Source organism: Curcuma longa, chromosome 15 (assembly GCF_044706935.1).
Source record: "Curcuma longa cultivar G26 ecotype Majalengka, Jawa Barat chromosome 15, ITB_CL_G26_1.1, whole genome shotgun sequence".
Classification (NCBI taxonomy): Eukaryota; Viridiplantae; Streptophyta; class Magnoliopsida; order Zingiberales; family Zingiberaceae; genus Curcuma; species Curcuma longa.
This window is the reverse complement of record NC_133875.1, coordinates 7,112,795-7,131,747: the sequence shown is the minus strand read 5'-3', so window position 1 is coordinate 7,131,747 and position 18,953 is coordinate 7,112,795. Positions and strand designations below refer to the sequence as shown.

General features: G+C 36.1%; 1 protein-coding gene and 1 pseudogene across 5 annotated transcripts; both read left to right on the top strand.

Annotated features, from left to right (window-relative positions):
- Positions 1-1,416: 1,416 nt before the first annotated feature.
- Positions 1,417-5,376, top strand: LOC141846419 (uncharacterized). Of its 5 annotated transcripts, none has more exons than XM_074734461.1 (6): positions 1,417-1,535; positions 1,612-1,659; positions 3,091-3,162; positions 3,275-3,441; positions 3,528-3,639; positions 4,940-5,376. In XM_074734461.1, the coding sequence occupies exons 2-6, from the start codon at positions 1,621-1,623 to the stop codon at positions 5,144-5,146; spliced, it is 597 nt and encodes a 198-aa protein (XP_074590562.1). In that variant the 5' UTR covers positions 1,417-1,535; positions 1,612-1,620; the 3' UTR covers positions 5,147-5,376. The 5 variants fall into 5 exon arrangements, with proteins under 5 accessions (XP_074590562.1, XP_074590564.1, XP_074590563.1 ...); XM_074734463.1 differs by having other exon boundaries at positions 1,420-1,528; positions 3,095-3,162; XM_074734462.1 differs by having other exon boundaries at positions 1,420-1,535; positions 3,095-3,162.
- Positions 5,377-11,981: 6,605 nt separating this feature from the next.
- LOC141846048 (magnesium transporter MRS2-F-like) lies at positions 11,982-18,374 on the top strand (annotated as a pseudogene).
- Positions 18,375-18,953: the final 579 nt, after the last annotated feature.

Sequence of the window (18,953 nt, the reverse complement as noted above, 5' to 3'; positions counted from 1 at the left end):
TATGTTATCCATATACAGGACAAGTATAACAAATGCTTCCACTAACTTGACATATATGTATTGATCAACAAAATTTTCTCTAAATCCAAATGAGATGACCACTTGATCAAATTTTTAATACCATTGATGGGATATCTATTTTAAATCATAAATGAGCTTTTTTTAATCTACATACTAGGTGTTTTAAATTTTCAGACTCAAAGTTTTCTGATTGTACTATATATATAAACTTCTCAATATTTCATTGAGAAATGCAATCTTTACGTTCATATGATGTAGCTCGAAATCAAAATGAACTGCAATATTTCATGAGGTTTGACATTGAGAAAAAGGGGCTCATGGTTGGGCTCCGACGTGAACAACGACAGCTAAGGAAGCGACGTTGGTGGCGTGCGCAGAGGCGGCGACGACGGCTTGAGGAGGAGGCGACGACGACGATTTGCAAGTGGAGAAGTTGATGAGAAAACGCCACAGTAATTTTCAAAACTATAGATTTTAAATTGAAGTCTTTGTTCATTGATTCAATCAATACCTAACTTAAATAGGATAATTTAAATATATTTTTTTTAAATCCTCATCAAAGTATCCTATTAAAATATATAAATTTATTTTAAAATTTAAAATGTATAAATTAATTATATTTATTTATTATATATATTATCAATTTATTATAAAAAAATTAATTAAATATCTAATTGATTTAATAGTAAAAATATCAAATTTAAGGTTGTTGTTTCTTTTTCTCATCCTCTCCTCGTCAACTCTTCTCCCGCAATTCCACTCCCACGAATATGCTCCTTGTCGCTCTTCTCCTGCAATTGCTGCTACACTGCCCGCTCCAGCCATTGTTGTGGCAACTACTGCACGCCAATGCTCCAACCGTCCTCATCGTCTTCTGCGACAACGTGGTTCGACGTTCTGTTCTTACCTTCGTTTCTTCGGATCTGATCTTAAAGTAAGTTTGTAACCAAAGCTCTTATTGATTATATGATGTCGATTTTTAGATCCATCTGCTTAAATTGATTAGTATTGTATTTTAATTTACAGTCTTCGAACATAATTGAATTAGTTACGATGGAACAAATTTGTTAAAGTGTATAAGAATTTAATTTTGATGAAGCTGAGATAATGTCCTTCTTCATTGTGATCAACTGTAATTTTTCAATAATTTATCTCTTCATAAATGATCGTGGAATTGATCATGTAAAATCGCTATGAAGAATTTTAATTCATAAAATAATAAAAAAAAATAAAACAGTAGAAATAAGAGATAGATTAGTTTGACCCAAGTGTGCTTGCGAAAACTGATCTGAAAGTTAATGATTAGTGATGAGTGTTACGGTTCGACTGAACCGGGTTCTCTCCTAGTTCCAAAACCAAAAGCGCATCCCTAATCACCCCCACTCGACGTCTATCCCCTTCTCAGCCCGCCGCCGCCGCCGAGCTTCGGTCCCTCCGACGCGACGGAGTACGATCGCCGTCCCGACGTACTTCCGACGATCTGTCGTGGAACTTGAACCCTCTCTTGGTTCTCAGTTCGTGCTTATCGTCTCTACTCCACCGACTAAGCCAACGCTCCCGCCTGATTCCTCGCCTCACCTTTTTTTGCAGAGACCGACGATGGCTTCAGTTGTTCAGCCTTTTACAGGAAACTTAAAGGTGATGGTCGTACCTCTCTCTGCATTTTTTGTACTTCATTGCTTCTACAATAGATAAAATGACATCTTTTTTATCGTTCGAGATTTAGCGTGCTTTAGTTTAGTGATCTAATTAATGTTACCACAACAAATTTAAGTTCTTGAAGTTAGGTCTTATCTTGATCTTTGGTTATTGCTGTAGATTGATGGGTGTTTTCTCTCTATAACGTGTGGAACATTTTACTTATCGCTTGCACTCATTCCATATCGGAAGATTATGACAGAAAAGTTCATAATCAAAAGTACATTTTGGTCAAGTAATCTGTTATATTTTCCCTTTTTTTACTGTACCTATTAAGAAAAAAGTTGCTTCAAACACCTGCCTGATCATTGTAGTATTGCCTTTTTGATCAAAATATGGCGATCGTTCTCTTTCCCTTTTCCCACAATTTCTGATAAATTATGCAACTTCTGGATGCTATTTTGAAATAGAATCTTAATCGATATGGCATTAAAAGAATGCATGCAATGATTAGTCATGGAATCTTTTTCTCTGGTTCTCAAATGCCAATTTGAACTATAAACACCTGCTGCCTTTGAATTTTGGGTGGAGTAATAAAAAAAGTCTCATGTTTTGATAAGTTAAATTCAAAGGTGTCTTCTTGTTTAATCAAAGATTTTGATCCTTCACGAACATGGACTGTGAATTGGGAACTGCCTTACCTGTGTTTGTGGATCGAACTCCCGTAGACTTTTGGTTGGCTCCTCCAGTTTTTCTCCCTTTTCGTACTAGATTTCTTTATCAAAACCTCTAGAACCTAAATTTGTAGTTATCTTCAGATAAATCCTCATCTAAGTTCTTGTGGTACACAAAAATCCTCGAAGATAGGGATGATTATCAGATGGTTAGACATTCTTACAGGGATGTAAATAAGGGCAAATCTCAAGTTTGTATCAGGTGAGGGAGCAGCGGGTTTTCAAAGTTTGGGAAATGCTATACACTGGTTTACCTTTTGGTGTTATAATGAAGTTACATGTTTGTTTTCCAAGTAAAATTTGATGCATTTTAAAATATATTGTTTCTTTTCAAAGAACTGGTCTTCTAATTATTTCTCAAGTGGCTACCTTTATATTGTTTGTCATAGTTCTTCCTCATGTCACAACAACAATAACAGCATAGTATCATATCCCCATCTTCCCACAACCATAGATCTCATCCTGCTACACCAATTCCCTCTCATGATTTATTTACCAAATCCTTGATTCATTGATAGAGAGACATTTTCTCACACATCAATACGGATTGATTTGGTATGTTAATTCAGGTACTCGATTTAATGGATGGCTTTAAGTGATGTTAGTACTTCTTTTCCCTATTTCTTATCATCATTGGTATAAAATGCACTAAACGGTTGTATTTCTTCTCTAATCTTTGTATTGACAATTTACCTAGAAAGCTCTGGCTGGACTGAAGAGGATCAATTTAGAGGGTTTGCGGTGGCGCATATTTGATGCAAAAGGCCAGGTTGGTACTTTCTACCCCTGGTGTCTTGCAATCTCATATTCTTTTGTAAACTGGCCACCAAATTGATGAATGTGTTAGACAACCAGCCATCAACTAATTGTCCATGCACTAGGTCCTCGGGAGGATGGCATCTCAAATAGCAATTGTACTTCAAGGCAAAGATAAACCGACATATACACCATATCGGGAAGATGGAGATATGTGCATTGTGCTTAATGCAAAAGACATCTGTGTTACAGGAAGGAAATTGACTAACAAGTTCTACCGTTGGCACACTGGGTATGCATCAAAATGGTGCATGGTAAGTTAATTCTGGATATTTTCTTTTTCCTGAGTATTCTAACTTTGAATATATATGTTCACAGATACGTTGGTCACCTGAAAGAAAGAAGCTTGAAGGATCAACTAGCAAAAGATCCTACTGAAGTGATTCGAAAAGCTGTCCTCCGCATGCTACCGCGCAACAAACTACGTGATGTAAGTTATGCTTTTGTCTAATTTTCACTTTTATTACATCAGCATCCTGGAGAACGGAATACTTCAAATTGTTGCTTTCGATTATTTTTCTGCTAATGTTTTCCTACTGAGAAGCTGAAGATCACTTTACAAATTGCTCTTTTAGGAGCATATTCTGCTGTATTGTCTTTTTGATAGAATTTAGAAGCAAAAATATTTAGAAATTAGTTGTACTTGGCAGATCCAACCCCAAATAGCTGTATTAAGTTCATAATTTGTTTTCAGATAGAGATTTCTGTTTAGAGTAGAATAAGCTCCTTGCGAATCGGTACAGATTCTTGAGTGTTGCTTATTTAGAGTTGCTATTTGATTTTCGTATCTATCACCAACTAGTCTATTGTGAACTAGACTATGCCCATAAATGTCGCAAGTCCTTATAAAGCTGTTTCTCATGGAAGTCTGAAAAATTAGTCAGCCATATATCGGAAGACTGCCTGCTTCAAGATATTCTTTTACCTTTAGTGGTCATGTCTTGAAAAATTTTCAAGTACCAGAGAACCATTCATTTTTTTCCTGATATTTTGACTGCCCTAATTTGCATTTGGAGATATGGTACATGTAGTCCTCAATTATTATTAGATCTACACTAAATTAAAAGGTTTTGAAGTTTATTGACTTTCCAACTTGACACCATTCTATCGAACCTGATTATAACTAACTCACACACTAGGTCTCCTTTTCCGATGTGCTTATAAACTCTATCTTCCGGACTGTAATTGTATTTGATGGTATAGTTTTTCCTACATTGATGCTGAATTATCATCATGAGTTGTATATGGTTATTTGCTTTTTGCCGACACAAAGAAGTGAATAAAATGGAATATGCTGTTGTGAGATGTGTAATATGTATGTAATAAGGTTGTGTCTTCCTCCATCAAAGGTAGAAGAAATTAGAGGAGAGGGAGGAAGGTAGAGGAGAGTGGAGTGGCCGAGTGGGAAGTACAATTTGTTGAAGTTGTGCAAGTGGTTGAAGGAAAGAGGATGAGGGGAAGAAGGGTGGGAAGAATTAAAATCTGGAAACTACCCTCACCTTCCTCACCTTGCCTATGAAAACTCTTGCCACCTGCTGCCCTCCCTCCCTTGCCTGAGCCTCACTAGCCACTGCTTTAGAACACTACTTGGTTCCTGTCGGTAGAATTTTGTTATTTCAACTGTTCACTATGTGAATTCTTCCTACTCTTATCTTGTTGCATTTAGAATCTCCATGACTGATGAACCTTGCATGCTCGTATCCTTTTTGACTCTTTGAACATCCCTTCAGGACCGAGACCGAAAGCTCAGGATATTCTCTGGAAGTGAGCACCCGTTTACTGATCGTCCTGTGGAGCCATTCGTAATGCCCCCTCGCAATGTCCGGGAGATGCGGCCCCGTGCCAAGCGTGCCCTAATTAGGGCTCAGAAAAAGGCAGAGCAGGCCAGCACTAGCCCAATCGCAAAGAAGGGAGACGAAGCTCAAGTGAGTGCATGAATGCACATTTCCTTTTTGCATTCTCAAAGTCAAGATTTTCGCAACTCCATAGCTTACTTTGATGCAGTTTGTGTTCATTATTATAGTCTAGGACTCCCAGACCCTGTTTATTTCTGAACTATCCTCTCTACTTGTTTCGATAAACATGTAACTATCATAAGCTGGAAACAAACATAAGATGCAAGCTGATGTTAGACGGCAGTGTATCGAAAACAGGACCAGATCGGCTAGCTCCACGGACCGGACCAGTTAGTTCAACTAGTTAATCGGGAACTCGAAAGAAAAAAAGGATCTGTGATCGAGAATTTCGAGTCACCATTTTGTTTCTGAACTACTCTTTGCATGTTTCCCTGAGATCAATATATATTCAAGCTGAGGTTAGAGGGCAGTATCCTGCACGTACTATTAAGATTTTATTATTATTTCCTTGAAATGTACTATCGATTATAATCTTTTATCAACACATTTTAATTATATCATCTTTAATTACTAAATCATTATCATTAATTAACCTAAATTCTATAATTTTTACAGTATATTTTTCTGAAGGGCGCACTTGGGTTTTAGAATTTTCCAAAGACTCGCTCGGCTTGGCAGCGCGGCTGGTCACGGGGCTTGGTTGCTCGGACGGGGCGGCCATGGGCGTGACTACTCGATGAGTGCCTCTGTGAGGCCCAGCGACGGAGGAATTTTTTTTTATATTTTTATTTTTTTAAAGAAAAAAGATATTTTGAAAAAGAAATGCACCTTCAAGTCAGGTTCCGAGACAGATAGAACTGTCAAACGGATCAATTCATTATGGGATAAGTTAACCTATCAAAAATTCATCGATGGGATGAGATGGGTTGATTTATCAACTTAGTGGGTTGGAAAATTTTCAATCCAATCTAAAGTAGATTGTGAGTTAGGCATGTCAATTCACGGGCCTCTTAAAAAATAAAAAAAATAAAGAACATATTAAAATTTTTAAATTTGGATTAAATTAAAAATTTTAAATTTGGATTATAATTTAGATGGATATGTCATTAGTCAATTGAGTTTTTTTACTTTAATTTTAAATTTTAAAAAAATAAAAATTTTCAATTTGCGAGCCAACTTAAGTCTGTCACGGGGGTCAATCCACACAGGCCACGGGTGTAGGCGGATCAATCTATGTTAACACACATTGATAAAATTTCAATTCATCTTACCTAAATTATGTAATGGGTTGGATCAATCCGACAGACCCAATTCAAATTCACGGCTCTAGAGGTAGGCAGCGCAATAAAAGGTTTTTGAAAAATATAAAAGAATGATATGTACTTTAGGAAATTCTAAAATTGAAGTGGGTCCTGTGAAAAAATATCTTAAATTTTATAACTAAAGCTTGCTTAATTCATAAATGTTTGCTTTCAGAGTTTATTTAAGTTTTGCCCCTAGTTTTAAAATTATTAAAATTGCATAATATTCTTTTTCATACATCCAAACTACCATTTAATTTTTTTAAAAAATATGTTGAGTAGGAATAAAGTGAAACTCAAAAACTATTTTTAATGTTAATTTTAATTTCTAAAATGATTATATATAAGTCTAAAAAAAATATAGTATGGCAAGACTAAAAAATATGATTTAAAAATTTTCAAACTATGGGTTTAAAAAAACATGAGACTTAAGTGTGTCCATTGAAAAATTTCTTATCTTAGTTTTCGATTCTAAACTCTATATAGATCGATCACTATGTACAATTGAGAGAATATAAAAAAATTCTTTAAAATCAATCTAGAAAGACATAACTCTTAAACTCTTTCGTCTTCTTTCTTCTAGTCACATTGGTGCTCCTTCCACACTAAGAGTATATTTCTTTTTCTTTTTCTATTCACTTCAATAAAAGAAAGGTGGAATCCACCATTCCAATGGCAACCCTACATGGTTGGTCCTACGATCATATGTGAAGAGGTAAATTGAACACTACGAGATTCTTTTTTCTATTCATGTATCAATAGTTTGTAATTTCAATGGATATAATGATACTATTTGAAATGGTTTAACTTTATCGCTCTTTTTCCAAACAAAGAATAATCTCACATCTAAGCTGGTGCGAAGGCATCTCATGATCAAGACTGTAATCTTTTATATGAATGCAGAAGAAAAAGATTTGGATATAAGATTTTAGATGACGAGTGTGACAAAGAATAATAATAAATGATGTTTTAAGATTTAGTCTTGGATTAGTAACGTGAGAAGAATAAAGTATCCGAAGGAAAAATCGCTCGAGTCATGTTGCATCAATTTCTAGCAATTTAAAAAAGTAAAAAAAATTATCAGAGATGATTGCACCAATTTTGACAAAGAATGAAAAAATTGAAAAACGAATAATGAAGAAAACAAACTCAATTAGTGGTTGTACTAATTTCGAACACCCCGCGCTGATACTGATTGTTGGATCGAGAAAGTGCTAGATGAGAGGAGTGAATAGTGCACTTTGTATACATTAGAAAATCATTTGAATAATAGGGTCGTGTAGCGCGGAAAGATAGACAATAAAAATGAAAAGAGACAAGGTGGTTTTACGTGGTTCATAGCTGCGTGACTATTATTCTAAGGCCCGCAATTAGTCTGACTACTTTCGATGGGTAATCACTATTAACCTTCTTCTCAGAAGAGACGACAGTTTGTTTCTTTTTACAATGATGGGGTTTAGTAACAACCTTGCTGACTCTTGAAATAATTCGGCACAAAAGAAATGAATATTAAAATAAAAATGTAATTAATTATGCGTTACTAAGTGCTAGGCTCGTTTGAGCTTGTAGTGACATCACATCATTTGTTGTGTTGTTAAAGCTTGAGCGGGGTCTCGAAGTCACAACTTTGGCGCGGATTGAAAGTAGAGAAGTGTTGGAACTCCTTCCTTGGCTGTTGCTCAAGAGCTTCTTTGATTGACTATTCCGGGTGCTTGGATTTGCTTTCGAGCGCCTCCATCAATGCTTATCCGATCTGACTTGTCGGTGAGTATCCACCTCCGGGCACCTCGATTCCTTTCGAGCGATTAGAATGCTAACATGAAGACTATTGGATTAGATTTTGTTTCGCTGCGACTTATCCTTCTTCATGATGTTGACGTGCAGTGACCAACTGGAGTCCACCTCAAGGTCCAGCTTGTGTTTGACCCATCCAGGCACCTGGAATCTTTCTAGCGTCTAGAACCCTTCTAGGCACCTGGATCCCATCCAGTGCCTATATTTGTTCTGGACCAGTTTCCAATATTAAGTCCATACATCACAGAGTTAGTAAAACATACATATAAAGAGTATGAATGATAGTTTTCTAGCTACCCGGTCTTAACTTTTGCTTTCCTATAATCCTTAAGTTGGATCGATGCATTGTCACGACCCGAATACTTCCATCCCTTTATGGAAGTTAGCCTCCTTGCTCGGATAATATTCATTCCTACATCAAAATCCATAAATAATACCCAACAAGGATACATAGACTTTACGAACATAAATATGCAATACTTTATTATATGATGTAGACAATGTTCAACTCTAAAATCTGACTCTACCATACCATGATATGAGTGACAATTGACCACTATTTAAATAATTTTTATGCGTCGTGACCAACTGCAGTTTCTCGATTTACCTCCTCACAGATGGTCATGGGGCCGACCGTGTGGGGCCGCTAAGGTGGCGGATCCACCTTTTTGCAGAAGAGTGACAATTGACCTCGTGCAGGTAATGAAATGAACCATGCCGAAATAACAAAATGTATAAGTAGCTAACTATGCAAATAAAATAAACTGAATGGACTCTGAAGAAACCGTCTCCATAACTATTGTTGAGTATCTCTGAACAATCGTCCAACTTTATTGACCAAATCTCAAAAATCACCTCAAGTTTGCGAATTTGGAGGTCAAAGGAAAAAAGAAAAGTGAGCACAAAGTGCACAGTGGAAATATAAAAGACATATATGAAAATATTATTAAAGAGGGCAACAACATCAATTATCATTTATCATTTCCATGTCTTCATCTTTTATTCCCTTCTTAATTACCATCATCCGTTCCCATTATTATCTTATTTTATTCGACCATTCAATATGATTTATTGAGTGGGTGAACAACATATAATATACTCATCTAAAATGTGTGTTTAGGTAAAACTGAACAATCTACATTCCACTTAATACAAACACATCATGTATAAATAAAAAATATCAAAGTGATCGACCTGCAAACCACTTGAAAAAGATGCATCGTATAACAGAGTGAACGACCTGCAATCCACTCGTAATAAAATTGCATCATAAGGATGCATCTATACATACATAGATAGAGTGAATGCCCTGCAATTCACCCAAAAGAGATGTATCGTATATACAAGGAGTGAACAACTCACAATCCACCCAATATGGAATACACCATGTGAATGCTCATAAGTATGCATCTATACATACATAGATAGAGTGAATGCCCTGCAATTCACCCAAAAGAGATATATCGTATATACAAGGAGTGAACAACTCACAATCCACCCAATATAGAATACATCATGTGAATGCATATATACAAACACATACATAGAGTGAATGACACATAATCCACCTGAAAAATACCTCACACAAAAATAGGATGAACGATCTGCAATTCATCCCATGAGGAAAAATTTATCTCAATTTGGTCAAAGTTTATGCACTCACAGAAAGACTCAAAAGCTCTTTTCAAGCTGCATAGCAAAACACTCTATATTTATAGAGAGTTATTTCATTATTACTATAATATAATTAATTTCATGTCTTTTATAACTAATAGAAGTGAAGTTCCATGGTACAAGGGTTACATTTATTTCTTTATTGACTTGGTTGAGAAACTATATATCTTCTTATGAGCATTGAGCCGAAACTCTCTTGTATGATTATGTTGCTTGCTTCAATTATAAGAATTTCATAAATATAATTTATTTCTGATATTCATTTATTCTTTGTTTCCTCGTAATAATTTATGTTGTTCTTTTTAAATTTCACGATTAAACTTTTGGAAAAACAATAACAGATTGTATATAAAAAGGACAAGCAAATATGAATGGATAAAATCAAACCATAAGGATCTATATATAGAAGCATGAAATCTATTATTATTTTCTAACGGAATGAAATTATTGATATTTGTTATCATAAAAAAATCGTAAGTTGATTTATAAGAGGTAGTCGTATGTGAAATAACATTTTAGACCAAACAAGAATAAAAGAATTATGTTTTCTTATGTTGGAATACAAATAAAATGAACAACAGTTTATAGACTACAGGTAATTGATTTGTATCATATAACACAAAAAAGGAGCAAACACGAAGAGCTAAGGAAATCTGGACTGTTGGTTGAGTTTCGAATCAACAGAAACATCAGGAAAAAGTATTCAATTAAAGTGTTTAATCATGTATGAAAGGAGATCGAAAGAGATCAAACAAGAAAACTCCACCTCAATTTAATATCCCCTCGCGCTTGCTGCTGTGAAATGTTGGTAGTGCTGCGACAATGTGCGCCGGCTGCGACGACGTGCGGCGGCTGCGACGATGTGCGGCGGCTGCGACGACGTGCGGTGACGATGAACAATAGAGGGAGCAAGGACGACGACGGCGTGAGGAGTTTGAGGGTGAGAAATGAAATCATTTGGGGAGATTAGGGTTAGAGAGGTTTTAAAGGGAAAAACATAAGAAAAAGTCATGAAGAAAGAAAAGTTTGGCCTTTTGCCCTTTTATTTGTATTTTTGCATAAAAGTCCAATAAATTTTAAAATTTATAACTAAGTATTTTTTAATTATTTTCATATATAACACGCATATTGCTCTGTTTTCGAGAGCGCATCCTTACTACTTCACTTGAGAGGGTTTACCTAGTGTCAAATTTTGGTCTGCTTTGGACTTTTGCTCAGCTCGATCTTAATTCTCAAGACTTTTTGTTAGATCTTCGGTCCTCGACCTATTTAGACTTCCGCCTAGTGTTCTCAACTCCGAGGGTTTTTTGTCTGTGTCCTCGACCCTTAGGGTTTTCTGGCCGATGTCCTCGACCTACCAAGAGTTCCACCTAGTCCTTCCAAATAGGATTTCCTTGTCTAATTTCATCGACCAGGACTTCCTTGTCTAGCCTTAATTAGGACTTCCCTGTTGTGCTACTTGCACACTTAGATCAATTCATTAGTCTATAAACAAAATTTAATTTTAATTTTTTATCAATATCAAAATATAGATTCGATTTTGATGCTCTATGCACCAATAGGATTGCTCTCAAATTAAGAGGTAGTCAAGAAAAAACATATACTATATAGACTTGCAAATGTAAACAAGACACACTGTTGTCATTTACCAGTAGAAAAAACATAATACAGTCTTGCAAATGCAAACAACACCATACAAATCACACTATCACCAGTACAATTGAAGAAAATGCAAACACAAATAACACTTTCACCAAATGTAAAGTAAGCAAACCAAATGTAGAAAGAAGCAAATGCAAACAACACCATACAAATCACACCTTCACCGGTACAATTGAAGAAATTAAAGTGCTGTCGGAGCATAACTGAGTTGGTTACGATGAAGCAGACTTGTAGAAGAGGGCAAGGGTTTGAATCTTGACGAAGTCGAATAATAGAGTACGCAACTACGTGCCGGCAGTAGCAGCCAAAACAGCTACCCCACGTTTGACCTTCCTATGGCCAGGAGGCTTTCTTGTGGTCCCCGCTCATGAAGTCCATTAGTCTTCGGGTATCATGCTGTAAGAGTTTTTTTGTTTAAGAATAATCCAGGATTTATTTTTCCCGCAAAAATAGAAAATGGTGTCGTTCGATTCCTTTTTTTTTTTTTTTTTAATTCTTTGGCTGAGAACGAAGCCCTCAGAGATCGGAGCCGCTCCACCACCGCGATAAATTCTAACCCTAGCACTCGACGGAAGCGGCGGCGGTGGCGGCGGCGACGATGAGATCGCCGAAGCCTGCGCCGGATGAGGACATCCACCACCGCATAGCTGTTGGCACGGCGGGGCGTCGGAAGGGCACCGTTAACCGGGCGTGGCTGGTGGTGTCGGACTCCGGAAGGTCGTACCATGAGGAGGTCGGGAAATATTCCATCATGCGGCGGACGGGCCTACCTGGCCGAGATCTGCGCGTCCTCGATCGTCCACCATCCTTGGCCGAGAACGCGCCATCGTCATCAATCTGGAGCACATTAAGGCCATCATAACCGCCACGGAGGTGCTCGTGCCCAACTCGAAGGACCCCATGGTTGCCCCTTTCGTCCAGGACCTGCAGTCCCGAGTCTTCAGTTCTTATGGCGCTCCTCAGCAGGAGGTCTTTGACTCTTCTTTTATATGTCAATCTGTTGATCCTACTCTGACGGTTGTTGGATGCAAAAGTAGAAATTTGTCTAGGATTTATACCTATGTTTGAATGATTCGATTCGGTTTTGTAGTAGTTACTTGTCCAGTTTCCTATTTGATTTTATTCTTCAATAATCGTTGGATTACCATATCGCGTAACTATGATTATTGATTTCTTTAGGTTCGTCTAGTGCATAAACTGATCAAAGGTGGATTTTTAAACTTGCTAATTCTGAATTATTAAGTACTTTTATTCTTGAGCTATATGTGACTGGTCTTGGAATTATAAATCTGACCATGATCATTGTTATCTTTATATAGGCTGGTGAGGGTAGTGATACAGATGGGGACGCTATGGGTAATGCATCACCATACTCTCCTTCGCTCCCTGTTAACGGTGTTGCATCTAGACATGGAGTTGATGCATCTAAACAAAATGGTTCTCCTGTTGGTGGTTTACCAGAAGGCAGCCCTGAGCTCGGGTTACATGTCCCAGGTGATGGGAGGATCAACGTGGTACCTTTTGAGTTCAGAGCACTTGAAGTCTGTCTTGAGTCTGCTTGCAGGTGCCTTGAATCAGAGGTGTGATTCTTGCAATGCAATCTTATGATAATTTTTTCTGTCATATATTTTTGTCTAGAGTTTTTTTTCCTAAATGCATAAAATAACATCGTAGAAATGAAGTTCTTGGAGGTCTTCATGTGGTATTAAAACAATGGCAACTGGATTTTTTCGGCAGTTTTTTTTTTTTTCAAGATTCTCCAAGAACTTCACTTTTTGGGATAAAATTTTTGATTTTTCATTGTTTACTTTTTATGCTTCAGAAAAAACAGATTCAATATTTGTTATTTTTCTTTAAGGTTTGTGGATCTTGCCAATATTAATAACACATGTGCACCCACTTCTCTTGTATGTTTTTTTGTAGTTATCATAATCATATTGCATCCACTTCTCTTGGTTTTATATGTTGATGTTTTATCAAAGTTTTTTTAAAATTTTTGCCGAAGAGTGAATGAACCAAGAGATTGGCCTCAAAGAATGGAGAACCTTCATGATTCCTTCATAGGTGTGTCTCTCCTCTTTTTCCTTGTTGGTTTTGGCTTCACCACCTACTTGTGCCCCCCCCCCCCCCCCCCCCCCTCGCAACACTTCCTTCAATTGTTGAAGCATCACAATGTTTCCCTCTCGCCATTTGCTCCATTCCATTTTTTTATACAAGTAACCATTCCGATCGATTTTATAAAATCAGGCACTCTGACTAGTTTTTACAAATTGCTTGGTCCAATCAGTTTTTTGTTGGTGTTTTCACAAGTTGTATCCTTGTTGTGCTGTGACTCAAGTACAAGATATAGATATGGAAATTTATCAATTTCTTGCTTGGACATCACTCTTCTTTGTAATTGTTGGTACTCCAGTCATTACTTCCCTTCTTTTTTTTTCTCTAGTAGCGCATCTCCTTGTGATCAACAAACAAAATTGAAAGATGCTCATGGGAAGACAATTCTTCTTGTTGAATGGTACTTGTGTTGACATGGTATAGGTTTGTGGCAGCAGAAATGATGTGTGGGCATATCATTTTTGCCATGCCGACCAATAGTGATTCTTGAGGACATAAAAATGATAATATACAAACCAAAATCAACAGCAACATAACATACCTTCTCTTATGCATTTCCGCTCCAAACATCTGAAGGGTGAATTTTTAGTTGTCACCATGGATGCAATTGGATTTAAAAGGAAGATGCTGGTATAGTAGTTGCAATTAGGGGTGCAAACGAATTGAGCTTGTTCATGAGCTTTTCGAGCCGGCTTGAAAAATATTTCATTCGTATTCAAAATTATTGAATTCAAGCCAAACTCGACCATGTTCGATAATTTTTTCGAGCCGAATTCACCCATAATATTTTGTTCAATTGTTCATGAGCCGCTCGCGAGCCGAATTCGAATTGAATTCTGATTATTTTTACACAATTTTAATTTAAATATACTCAAATTAAGGTTCAAATAATTTTAACTGAACTCGAATTTAAGTCATTTCAAATTATAGTTTGATTCTGCTTGAATCAAGGTTTGAACAATTCGAATCAAATTTTATGTCCGAGTTTGAGCCAAAATTATCTGTATTTTCGTGCTTCGAATGGAATTCGAATATCACATATATTTTTTTAGCTCGAACTCAAATATCAATATTTTTATATTATTCGGCTCAATTCGATTCGTTTGCACCCCTAGTTGCAATATGGTTATGATAACTGTTAAATTTATGCAAAAGAAAGTAGATTCAGTTTTATTACCTATATTGGTATGTGCTTCATACTTAAGAAACTGTTTTGCATTGTACGCCACATGGGCCATGTACCATGTCAATTTCATTCATTATGTCTTTGTTCTTTTACTTTTCTCTTAATTTAATTTTTCCTATATTCTTTTCTTTGCTGATCCATGTTTTTTCTTGAGTAAATGCCTGCTTTCTGATGCAGTTTATGTTTACATATATCTCTTGTTGTTTAGCTAATGTTTTCTCTCATGGTGTAAAAATGACTGCTTCCTGACTCATATTATCCAGACTATTCAGACTGGTGTCTAATTCATTTACATTTTAGTTATTTGCCTACTACTAAGATTGTTTAACTTTGTTGGTATTCTATTATTATCATTATTATTTACTTAAGCAGTTTACTGGGTTAATTTTTCTCAGTAAATCTTTTTTCTTTTGCTTTCCTCTTGATTTTTCGTATTATTCTACTGGTTGGCTGATACATCTTTTTCCTTGCAGTAAATGCCTGCATTCTGATTCTTTATGTTGCCTGTATCTCCTGTTAGTTTAGCTAATGTTCTTTCTTGTGGAATAAAGACACCTGCTTCCTGACTTACATTTTCTGAATTATTTGCCTATTACTGAGATTTTTTGTCTTTACTAACAAGTTTGTGTTCTTATTTCTATTTATCGTTTTAGACAATTGCACCTTTCCTTTATTTGGTCAGCTAAAGCTTGCCAAATTTTATTTCATAAGATCTATCATTATGTTTGTCTCTTCATGGAAGACATCTTACTTGTTCAATTTCTTTTAATTATATATTCAGTACAAGTGAATCATCTTAGATGATATACAACAACAACAACAACCAAGCCTTATCCCACTAAGTGGGGTCGGCTATATGGATCCTTTTACGCCATTGAGCTCTATCTCCTATTGAAAACCAAGTCTTTTTTGGTCTACCTCGCCCTCGTTTGATATGCGTATTTGTCATAGTTTCACACCTATTATATCATCATCTTAGATGATATAATTCATTGAAATGTGTTGTCAATGTTCTAACCAGTCAGACACTGGTTCTTGCAAGCATTTTTCCATAGGAAGTATATTTATACCTTCAATAGTGAGTTCAATTTAGATGTTATACTATTTCACTTTCATATTGGTAGAATGTTTCAATTATTCATCATACAATGCTCTTTTCGCTTTTATTCAGACACTAACCTTGGAAAAAGAAGCTTATCCAGCCTTAGATGAACTGACTTCGAAAATTAGTACTCTTAATCTTGAGCGTGTCAGACAAATCAAGAGTCGCTTGGTGGCATTATCAGGGCGTGTGCAAAAGGTATTGTATTAACTAGATTTCTTGAAGTTAATAAAGATACATGTTACATTTTTACTGCCAATATGCTGCAAATTTAGTTTTTTGAGATGTATATTTCAATACTACTTTCTTGATGCTATCAATTTTACCACCTGATATATATGCTCCACCCTCACCCTCACCCTCACCCTCACCCTCGAGAAGGACACTACTTTGTTGGGGGCTTTCCTGTTCAGCTTCATATGGTTTAGATGTTTACCATGGATTCTTAGTTCTTTTGTTTGCTTCTGAAGCATTGATCATTTTTCATTCCTTTTGGATTTTAATTATGTTTACTATGTATTTTACATGCAGGTCAGAGATGAACTGGAACATTTACTTGACGATGACATGGACATGGCTGAGATGTATCTTACAGACAAACTTGCTCATCAGCGAGCTGGTGAATCTTCCTCGAGGATTAACTTGGAGAATGATGCATCTGAGCAGGAAGATGGGTGAGTGATTGTTGGTTTTTTAGAAGACAGCAAATAGAATGAAAATTATAGAATAAACTATCTCAGCATATCAAGACACTTTTCATACTTAGTTTGATGAGTTCGTCAAAGTACTAATTTCATTGCCCTTTTTTTCTTCTGACATATATATCTAATCCTTATATATATATATATATATATATATATATATATTTGTTTATTTGAGCATTTAAAATCAAATAATGGTGTTTTGAAACCAGTGTACAAAAGTGTTGAGTTGTATTTTTTTGTATATTAAATTTTCTTAATTTCTGCATGAATTAAATAATTATGTCTGATGGATATATCCCATCTTATGGGTTCTAAGCCTATTATCTTGAAGTAATTCATCTTTTGAACTCGGTTTGGTTGCTACTTAGCACTATCTGTTTTTATTTATATTGGATTACTAAGCAGTGCAGCTCAACAAATAACCAACCACAAACTACCTAAAATAGACGACTAAGTATGTTCAAATGTGTAGATTTGACCGGTCTTATAAGGGTGCCGTGCTATAGAATTTTAGCTTATTTTATTTTTTGAAATTTCTTATGGAAGCCATTTAAGATTATTAAGTGCTTTACATGAAATTTTGCATGTTAAGGGATGATGAGTTAGGAGTTGAAACAGAAAGCAGTCAAGAAAGCTTAGGAGTCTTAAAGCCTAATATTGAGGAGCTGGAGATGCTTTTGGAGGCTTACTTTGTGCAGATTGATGGCACTCTTAACAAACTCTCTCATGTATGTTTATGCATTTTCACTGCCAACTGTCAAGCTTTTGCTATCTTTTATTTATTATCTACGACCAATATTAAAAGCGGGAAACCTCGGAGCACATATTTTCTTAGAAATTGTTTATGACTTGACAAAATTCATGATGCACATGTTAATCATGAACTCAGACAGAATCGTCCCTACTATGAAGGAAAATATATGTGATCATAACTAAATGGGTCTAGTAATTTTGAATAATTGGTCACTTTGGTGGAGTTTCCCTTTCCATCATTAGTCAAGGAAGCGAGCCATCTTGTGGCTCTCTCTTTGCCTAAAACCTGAAGAATCCCACTAGCTACAACCCATACTAAGCTCAGTATTTGTAATCTGACTCGTCACCTTTTGGCTTACACTAAGCATAACCTTCATGGCCTAACCCACCTGACCTTGCCCCCCCAATTATGTGTCTTCATCCCCTACATTATTCCTCTTTTATCATTGTGGAACTAGATGAAGCTAATCATCTTGTGACATGTTGCTTGCTATAAGACGTGTAGAATTGGTTGTCTTTTTTGCATAATCTCTATCTAAAGGTAAATTCTTGTTTAGATATTGGTTAGTTAGGCATGTTCATGGGTCAATTCCAATTTTCTCTTTCCTTTGTTTTCTCTTCTCCACAAGACTGACTTGCCTATTTATTCTCTTGGGATGCATGAAGTTGAGGGAGTATGTCGACGACACAGAGGACTACATCAACATTATGCTGGATGAGAAGCAGAATCAACTGCTGCAAATGGGAGTCATGCTGAGCACTGCCACTGTGGTGACCACTGCTGGTGTGGTGGTTGTAGGTCTATTTGGTATGAACATTGTACATTGACTCACAAGATGCCACCTGATTATAATTTTCTTGGAAACGACTTGGGGCACTGTTGTTGGCTGTGTGATTCTCTATATTTTAGCGATTGCGTTCGGTAAGAGGAGCGGGTTGCTTCAGTGACAGACATTTTCCCTGTTGATTTGTGTAAATCGAATGGAAGGAGCCCAGCAGTTTTCAGCTAACTGAGAGATCTGTGAAGTGCTTCCAGCATTCTCAGCCTCATGATGATTTGATTTCTTTGCGTTACGCTTGTAGCTTCTCTGGTAGTAATTTTAATAAATGTGGTGATAGTGTGCTTTAACTACGTATTTGTTATCAAATAAAAGACTAACGTGGGCATTCTATGGCATTGCATAACTTTTTATTGATAAGAAAGGGTTATGTTTATCATCTCGAACTTTTATTTTTAAAGATTTGATATTTAACTCTTCCTTTAAGAGGTTGCCGTATTGCAGTATGTCTCTAGCATGTTTAATACATTTTTTTTAAACTGGGTATTTAATTCTTACAAGTTCATTAATTTCGGGATAGATGGTCTGAATTCATATTTTGTCTACTAAATAAATCTAGGAAACATGATGACTTGACATTGCGATTCAGTATCAATGTACCTTGTGTAGAAATTGATTTCTTTCCCCACTTTCCAGTTTATTTTCAAATAAAAGAAAACACGTTTGTGATACGTTCAAAAGAGAACAAAATTCCAAGAATTTAGGTGGCATGCATTTTTAAGAAGTGAATGCTTTCTTATTTTTTGGATTTGTCTGTG

What these genes read in the sequence shown, in the direction of transcription:
- LOC141846419 (XM_074734461.1), top strand. Translation starts at nt 1,621, where the DNA reads ATGGCTTCAGTTGTTCAGCCTTTTACAGGAAACTTAAAG. An exon ending in TTCTACCGTTGGCACACTGG is followed by an intron (nt 3,442 to 3,527) that starts GTATGCATCAAA and finishes ATATGTTCACAG; the next exon opens with ATACGTTGGTCACCTGAAAG. An exon ending in CGCGCAACAAACTACGTGAT is followed by an intron (nt 3,640 to 4,939) that starts GTAAGTTATGCT and finishes ACATCCCTTCAG; the next exon opens with GACCGAGACCGAAAGCTCAG.